The sequence below is a fragment of the Hipposideros armiger genome, unplaced genomic scaffold (assembly GCF_001890085.2).
Source record: "Hipposideros armiger isolate ML-2016 unplaced genomic scaffold, ASM189008v1 scaffold_239, whole genome shotgun sequence".
Lineage (NCBI taxonomy): Eukaryota > Metazoa > Chordata > Mammalia > Chiroptera > Hipposideridae > Hipposideros > Hipposideros armiger.
In genome coordinates this window covers 581,572-589,931 of record NW_017731589.1, presented here as the reverse complement: position 1 = coordinate 589,931, position 8,360 = coordinate 581,572, and the positions used below count along the sequence as shown (strand labels likewise).

The window sequence follows — 8,360 nt, the reverse complement described above, 5'->3', positions numbered from 1 at the left end:
GGGGTGTTGGGGGGGGCGGCAAGCGGGTTGGGGAGGCCTGGGGGTGGAGGCAGCGGAGTGAGGGCATGGAGAGCTCACTCAAAGAAGAGCCAAGTCCCAGCACTCTCCCTTCTGTGCTCAGGCTCTTGGCACCACATCCAGAACCTGGACAGCTTCTTCACCAAGATATCCTTTGTGCTGGGCCTGGCGGCGGTGGCATGGGAGGGCCTCTTGGGGCTGGTGCCATTCTTGGCAGGGGGACTCTGAGGGTTCAGTAGGTTGAGGGACTTGTTGGGGCAGTGATGCGGAGGCGTACTCAGGAAAGGCCCATCATGCCTCAGGCTTATTTCTTGACACACTTGCTACATCTACAGCTATCACCAGAGGAATGGCTTTGCCTGTATCCTGCTGGAGGATGTCTTCCAGCTGGGGTGAGACGCTTGTCCCCGTGCCTCTGGTCCAGCCAGTGCATCCCAAGCAGCCCAGGGCCCAGCCGTGTGGGCAGGAAGACTCACACTGCCCTGGAGGCTGGGCAAAGGCCCACCCAGACCTCAGGCCTGATCATTGCATCCCCTGCTGTTCCAGACAATTTGTTTTCATCGTCACCTTCACGACCTTCCTCCTTCGCTGCGTGGATTACAACATTCTCTTTGCCAACCAACCAAATAACCGGACAAGACCTGGGCTGCCTCACAGCAAAGTGACCTTGTCGGATGCCATCCTGCCTTCATCCCAGTGTGCCCAGCAGTGAGTGACAACCACTGGGGGGAGTGGGTGGGGGAGAGAGCAGACAAGACCACCCCCCCCTCACTTTGTCCCTCAGGCTAGATCATCAGTTCTCCAAAGTTTGTGTCTCAGGACACCTTTTATATACTTAAAACTGATTGAGAACCCCAAGAGCTTTTGTTTATGAGACTCATATCTATATTTACCTTATTAAAGAGTAAAGCTGAGAACAGCTTTAAAACCTAACAATGCATAAGCACACATTCCATTGATTGTCAATGTAATGTCACGTGGCCTCTGGAAAACTCCCCTGTACAGTGTGAGAGAATGAGAATGAAAATTGTAGAAAATATTACTATTATCTGAAAAAAGTTTTGACCTTGCAGACATTTGCAAGGGCCTCGAGGACCCCCTGGACCCATCCTTTGAGAACCAATGGTCTTGCTAGATCCCCTCCATGACCTTTTCACTGCTCTCCAAGTCTCATCACCCCCCTTTTCGTTTTTTTTTTTTAAAGATTTTATTGGGGAATTGGGGGAGGGGAACAGTGTTGGGGAATTGGGGAAGGGGAACAGCCAAGTTGTTGTCCTTCAATCTTAGTTGTGGAGGGCGCAGCTAGCTCATCTCCAAGTCCAGTTGCCCGTCGGCAGCTCACAGCCGCTCAGCTGAAGGTGCCATGTTCAGTCTTACTTGTGGGTGGGCGCAGCCCACCATCCCATGTGGGAGTCGAACCAGCAACCTTGTTGTTAGGAGTACGCGCTCTCACCAGCTGAGCCATCCTGCCACCTGTTGGCAGCTCAGCAGCAGCTCAGCTCGGGGCACAGCTCACTGGCCCCGTGGGGGAATCAAACCAGCGATCCTCTTGCTCAGAACTTGCGCTTTTAACCAACTAAGCCACTTGGCCAGCTAAACCCCCCCCCCCCAACTAGCTACTTTAAAAAAGCAACCCTGAGGAGACACCTGTGGATTTAAAATGTAAGCAATGGAGAGTGATTCGACTGATTAGGCTGTAGACTCCGTTTCTGTGGCTGTTCCACTTTCCTGTGCTGTATCCCCCCCCCCCAGGATCCACTCCAGCCCCCTCCTGGTGTTCCTTCTGACCCTGGCTGCCGCCTTCTGGCTGGTCCAGCTGCTTCGCTCCGTCTGCAACCTCTTCAGCTACTGGGACATCCAGGTGTTTTACAGGGAGGCCCTGCACATCCCCCCGGTGAGCGGGGTGGGCATGTTTGTGTGGAGGGGTGCCATGTCAGGGGAGCAGAGGACAGGGGAAGAGGGGGGGCTGTACAGACAGAGGGGCCCACTGAAAAGCAGGCAGGAGTCCTCATTGACACCTACCCTAGACCCCAAATAACATTAGCAGGTGGGGTACCTCCGTTTATAAAACACGGTCCTCACCCTAGTGGAGCTTAGTTGATGTAGATGGTTTATAGGAGATTACTTACAGTCACATGCTTGTGGTATTTAGAGGAGGAGGGGTGGTCATCTGGCTTTACAGAACACGAGGAACTGGGGTGGGGCTGGAAGGACAGGAGGTGGGGAGGCAGTCCAGGCCCCTATGCTGGAAGCGGGGAGGCAGCGAGCATCTGTGGGCAGCACTGAGATCCACCCACCAGCCTGCACCTGAGTGTTCAGGCTCTGTCGGGTGAGGCCACTTTCCTTTCTGGCCTCACCCCCTATTGCAGTCACCCACTGCGCGGGCCCCTTCACGGTCCCTCCCTGGTCCCGCTTTGCCCTTTCATCCCTTCTGTCATGCTCACACTCCTTCTCGCTCTGTAGCTCATTCTTCCTTTAAGGCGCTGCTCAAAGATTGCCTTCTGCAGCCGGCTTCCCTTGCTTCTCTCAGAAGTCTAGAAACTTCTGCATGGCCTCCTGCACAGCCAAGGGGAGGTTCTAGAAAGCCCTCTTGAGTAGGGGGACACTAGGCACAGTGCAGGGAGGACCAGGAGGGCCAGGGCAGAAGCAGGGGTGAGCAGGGGCTAGACCGCTGGTCCTCCAGCAGGCTGCTCACCCATCCCTTTCTCCTTCTCCCTTCTTTTCCCTCCTTCCCTGTTACTTCCAGGGGAAAGGGAGACCCTGGGATGGACTGGAGAGGCTGGCCTGCAGGGACTTGACTAAGCTGGACTGGGGCAGCTGGGTGACACTGGGCTAAAATGAGGTTTGCAGAGGAGACCAAGAGAGATCTGCACCCCACATGAGGACACAGCCAGTGTCTTGGGACGGTTACTGTGGTGATGGAGTGAGTGGGCTGGGGCTCTCAGCATGCGGAGACAAGAAGCCGAGGCCTTCGGATCAGTGTATTCAGTGTGCTGGGTTGGGGAGGAGAGCGCAGGAAAACCTGCTCTTAAGGAGCTGAGATCAAATACCTGAAGAGATTCACTGATGAGGTGTCTTTGGGGAGCATATGACTCATGGCCTCAAGAGTGGCAGGGTCATGAGGAACACTCAGGAGAGGATGCGAGGAAGTAGGAAGTATCCCTGGTGAGTGACCCAGTTAGGGGAGGGCAGAAATCGGAACGTGCCAGGTTTCCCACCTGAGGGACGCTGGTGAGGACCGTGGGGAGGAGGCGCTGAGGGGTGTAGCTCTGGTCATGGTGAGTTTGGGCATCACCATGCAAAGGAATCCAGGTCGCTGGCCCTCACCTGTGCCCCCTGTCCTCAGGAGGAGCTCAGCTCGGTGCCCTGGGCTGAGGTGCAGTCGCGCCTCCTGGCGCTGCAGAGGAGCGGGGGGCTGTGCGTGCAGCCGCGGCCGCTGACGGAGCTGGACGTCCACCACCGCATCCTGCGCTACACCAACTACCAGGTGGCGCTGGCCAACAAGGGTCTGCTGCCGGCCCGTTGCGCACTGCCCTGGGGAGGCAGTGCGGCCTTCCTCAGCCGCGGCCTGGCGCTCAACGTCGACCTGCTCCTCTTCCGCGGTCCCTTCTCGCTCTTCCGCGGGGGCTGGGAACTGCCCGACGCCTACAAGCGCAGTGACCAGAGGAGCGCCCTGGCTGCGCGCTGGCGGCTCACGGTGCTGTTGCTGGCCGCCGTGAACCTGGCGCTGAGCCCGCTGGTGCTGGCCTGGCAGGTGCTGTATGCCTTCTACAGCCACGTGGAGCTGCTGCGGCGAGAGCCGGGCGCGCTGGGGGCGCGCCGCTGGTCCCGCCTGGCCCGCCTGCAGCTGCGCCACTTCAACGAGCTGCCGCACGAGCTGCGCTCTCGCCTGGCCCGCGCCTACCGGCCTGCCGCCGCCTTCCTGCGAGCCGCCGCGCCCCCAGCGCCCCTGCTTGCGCTGCTGGCCCGCCAGCTCGTGTTCTTCGCCGGCGCGCTCTTCGCCGCGCTGCTCCTTCTCACCGTCTACGACGAGGATGTGCTCGCCGTCGAGCACGTGCTCACCGCCATGACCGCGCTCGGGGTGACGGCCACCGTGGCCAGGTGCGGCAGACGTTGCGGGGAGCGGGGATGCCTCCGACCTGGGGCTGAGCCCTCCGTGATCCCGACCCCCCTCCCACCCTCACATCCTCCTGACCGCAGGCCCCCTCCCCACCCCGATCCCGCCCTCCAGGTCTTTCATTCCGGATGAGCAGTGCCAGGGTCGCTCCCCGCAGCTCCTCCTGCAGTCGGCCTTGGCTCACATGCATTACCTCCCGGAGGAGCCCGGCGCTGCCGGCAGGGCTAGCGCTTACCAGCAGATGGCGCAGCTCTTGCAATACCGAGCGGTAAGGGTCGAGCCCCGAGCTCCGAGCCCCGAGCGGGGCTGCTCCAGAGAGATGCTGTGCAGCCCGTGTGGTCTGGGAAGGGGCGTGGATAAACGGGCTCCAGGCTGGCTCTCCCAGGCCCCGGGGAATGACTGGGTTGGAGGTTTCTTGCCCTGGCCCGCGTCCCTGGTCGGGGGTGGGGGTGGGGGGTGCGGGGCTCCTGGTTCTGATCACCAGCGTGGGCACCCTCAGCAACCCCTTCTCAGCCTCACCCCTGCTTCCCCAGGTCTCCCTCCTGGAGGAGCTCCTCTCCCCTCTCCTCACCCCGCTGTTTCTGCTCTTCTGGTTTCGCCCTCGAGCCCTGGAGATTATCGACTTTTTTCATCACTTTACTGTGGACGTGGCTGGGGTCGGGGACATCTGTTCCTTTGCCCTGATGGATGTGAAGCGCCACGGCCATCCTCAGGTTAGAGTCATTCTCTGGGTGTGCGGGGTGGTGATTAGATAGGGATTTGCCCCCCCCCAGCGCCATGACTTGCCACCTGTGACCTTGAGGTAGTCACTTCACTTCCCTGTGCCTTAGTGTCCTCATCTGTCAAATGAGGACAATGACCATAGTCAACGAGCAGGGCTGTGTGAGGATTACATGACGTGATGTGTGTACAACCCTAGTGCCAGTAAACGGGAGTCGAGGCCACCAGAGAAGCAGAGAAACCAGCTGGCCAGTGGATGGGGCTGGAGTAAGGCCAGGCTGCCCCACCACGGCCGCAGGCCAGCCCTGGGGTCTGGCGGACACAGGTTGGCGAAGCACTGAGCCCATCCTCTCTTTCAGTGCTGGGTCTGGACCCAGGTCTTGCTCTGCTGCTGTGTTTTGGGGTGATCTTGAGCAAGTCCCTGTTGTGGCCTCCATTCTTTTCACCTGGAAACTGGGGCTGCTGTTTCCTGTCCCCCTACCCCACGAGGCTTGCGCTGCAGCTATAAAAGCAGTGTGTCCACAGCTTTTCCTTTGTTCTCTCAGTGGCTCTCAGCAGGACAGACAGAGGCTTCGCAGTCTCAGCGTGCAGAGGATGGAAAGACTGAGCTCTCGCTGATGAGGTTCTCCCTGGTACACCCACAATGGCGCCCCCCAGGGCACAGCTCCAAGTTCCTGGGGCACCTTCGGGGCCGGGTACAACAAGATGCGGCCACCTGGGGCGCTACGTCGGTCCGCAGCCCCCCCACCCCTGGGGTGCTCAGCGACTCTTCCTCACCTCTGGTGAGCTGCAGCCTGGCCTGTCTTTCTGCCCTCACCACCTGCCACTCCATCTCCCCTCCTCTGCCTTACTTTTGTATTAACCTGCTCACTCACTGGTCCAGCCAGCTCTCCCACTTGCTGAGACCTTTCCCCTCCCTTTCCGTTCTGTCTTCTGACCCCTTCTTCTCTTGCTCCCAGCCGGAGGCTGTCCTGGCCAACCTCTTGGTGCACCCCCTCCTGCCCCCACGGGACCTGAGCCCCACAACCCCCTGCCCAGCTGCAGCCACTGCCAGCCTCCTGGCCTCCATTTCCCGAATTGCCCAGGACCCCAGGTAAGGGATGGGGGCCTGAGATGCAGGGGAGCAGGGGTGGTGAGGCTGGGGTCCTGGGGGAGGGTGCAGGGCGGGGAATTGGGAGGGGAGGTCAAGCCTGGCCCTCTCCATGGAGTGCAGGGGGAGTGTCATATCTTTGATCTGTTGCACCATCTGTTCCAGCTGTGTGTCCCCAGGAGGAACCAGGGGCCAGAAGCTGGCCCAGCTCCCAGAGCTTGCTTCTGCTGAGATGAGTCTCCACGCCATCTACCTGCACCAGGTGAGTAGAGGGTGCCCAAAAGAGAAATGTGGGGAGAGCAGCTACACAAAATGGAGGCTGAGGAAGGTAAGAAAGTACCCAACAGGAGCTAGGGGAAGAGGTCTCAAATCCCTCTGCACCCAGCCCAGGGGGGCTGGGCCTGGCACTGTGGGGCAGGGGGGAGACCTCATTCTTCTTTGTTACATTTAGCTCCATCAGCAGCAGCAGCAGGGACTGTGGGGCGAGGCCTCAGCCTCCTCCTTGCCCAGGCCCTGGGCCAGCCCCCCACAGACACTCTCGCCTGATGAAGAGAAGCCATCCTGGTCAAGTGATGGTGAGGCAATCAGGGTGTGCAGGGACAGACCCTGGGTGGACCGCAGGCATCACGACACTGCCCAGGCTGACAGCTTTTCTCATCAGGTTCCAGTCCTGCCTCCAGCCCCAGACAGCAGTGGAGAACCCAGAGGACCCAGAATCTGTTCGCTGGAGGGTTTCGGGAGACCATAGACACCCAGAAGGAGCCTGTCCAGGCCCCTAGCGCTGACTGAAAGGGCTCCTCAGGTTCAATATTGTCTAACTGGGGCAGGGGCAGGAGGATGAATAGAAAATTGGGTGGAGCTAGAGGGATGGGAACAGTGGTGGGCACTCGGGGTATGGGGCTGATCATCTCTGAAACCTAAACTCCTGGACTGTTTGCCAAGGGCCTTCTCCTCCCTCAGGTTCCCTGGCTTCCCCAGCCACTGGAGATCAGACGAGGTGGAGTGGAACACCACACGGAGCTCTCTTTAGGGACCCCCCCCCCAGATGCTTTAGTTGGGCAGGACTTGGGGGTCAATGATGAACTTGCCCCAGAGAGCACAGAAACAGTAGGAGAGGAGATGCCAAAGTCATCTGGAAACAAGTCTTAGAGACAATCCCCCCATGGAGGGGAGAAGGGGACACACCCCCAACTAGCTGTCCTGGAGTGGTTGTCTGGGAAGAAGTCCCCAAGTGTCCTCGAGGTGCGGGGCAGGGCCAAGGCGGAGGCCAAGCTAAGTGTAGGGGAAACAGTGAGCAATGGGACTGAGAGATGCATTTGGTTCTTCAGGTTCCCACGGGATTTGTGGAGGGGGGGTCATGGGGACTTGTGAGTGGAAAGACTAGCCAGGCTGATGTTTTTAAGAGTTCAGCATTGGTGTGACGTCTGAGGAAGTGGGTGTGGCTCCTCATCCTGTCTAAAACAAGCAGTCAAGGTTGCTCATGGCTGTGTTGCACATCTTGGTCTCTGGCATCCCCGTTCCTGGCAGCTGAGGGCAGCACCTGCTTCTCCATCAGGAGCAAGGGAGCAGCATGGGAGAACTGCCTGTGACTGGCTGGGAAGTATGTTCTTAGAGTGCTGAGTCAGAGTGGAGTAGTAGGATGGGACTCCCTGTCCCAAGAATTACCACCCCCACATCTGCGCGAGTTAAAAGACAGAGCTTCTCATTCTATAATTTTAATCGGCGGGGCTGGGTGAGGCATCTCAGGTAGCTCCCATAGCATCTGGTTCAGTCTCTTATGGTGAATCTTCAATAATAAATATTTCAATGATTTGGAGATTAAGTTTCATGATAAGGTACTCCTGAGAGAGGTAGGGGACATCTAAAATTCACCTAAAGAACACGGAAGGGGTAACAGTAGGCCCTGGAATACCACTGCTGCGAGGGGCCTTCCAGATTTAGTCAGAGCCCGGTAGGGAACCAGGCCTAGAGGAAGGCATTTCGCTCATCCCTGGGGGTTAGGAGAGTCTCCGCAGACTCTGGACAGCCGCGCACGGGAAGGCACCTCGGGAGGGGAGGGAGAGGTGGCTGGTCCTGGGCAGGCCGGCAGGAGAGCGGCCGCGTCTGGCGGGGAGGGGGAGGCTGACGGTTCCTCTCCAGAAGCTGGGTTGGAAAGCGAGAGAGTTCTCAGGGGCCGGGGGTGTCTGGGCTGGGAGCGTACGCCCAGGGCACTGCGCCCCGTAGATGTCGCTCCTGCAAGGAAAAGCTCTGGGTGCGAATGCGGCTTGTCACCTCCTGGGTGCGTAGCGTGAGCCCGAAAATGTCCTCGTGATAGCGTTGCTGATCCTGCGGGGAAAGAGGAGAACGGATCAGAACCCGAGCGGGAGGTCCACGCGGGAGCTTGCACCGCCCCATCAGGCCTCTGTCGGTCTCTGG

General features: G+C 59.1%; 2 protein-coding genes across 2 annotated transcripts in view; one reads left to right on the top strand and one right to left on the bottom strand.

Annotated features, from left to right (window-relative positions):
- Positions 1-6,989, top strand: part of ATG9B (autophagy related 9B) — a 7,715-nt gene extending 726 nt beyond the window's left edge. Inside the window, exons 2-14 of the mRNA XM_019655472.1 lie at positions 114-165; positions 346-410; positions 565-726; positions 1,771-1,912; positions 3,365-4,119; positions 4,250-4,403; positions 4,669-4,848; positions 5,401-5,637; positions 5,815-5,948; positions 6,111-6,207; positions 6,397-6,520; positions 6,607-6,747; positions 6,906-6,989. Of these exons, the coding sequence (XP_019511017.1) occupies positions 114-165; positions 346-410; positions 565-726; positions 1,771-1,912; positions 3,365-4,119; positions 4,250-4,403; positions 4,669-4,848; positions 5,401-5,637; positions 5,815-5,948; positions 6,111-6,207; positions 6,397-6,520; positions 6,607-6,734 (2,230 nt within the window). The 3' untranslated portion in view covers positions 6,735-6,747; positions 6,906-6,989. The remainder of the gene's footprint in view (positions 1-113; positions 166-345; positions 411-564; positions 727-1,770; positions 1,913-3,364; positions 4,120-4,249; positions 4,404-4,668; positions 4,849-5,400; positions 5,638-5,814; positions 5,949-6,110; positions 6,208-6,396; positions 6,521-6,606; positions 6,748-6,905) is intronic.
- Positions 6,990-7,662: 673 nt separating this feature from the next.
- Positions 7,663-8,360, bottom strand: part of NOS3 (nitric oxide synthase 3) — a 16,684-nt gene continuing 15,986 nt past the window's right edge. The window contains exon 26 of the mRNA XM_019655471.1: positions 7,663-8,270. Coding sequence (XP_019511016.1) covers positions 8,112-8,270 — 159 coding nt within the window. The 3' untranslated portion in view covers positions 7,663-8,111. The remainder of the gene's footprint in view (positions 8,271-8,360) is intronic.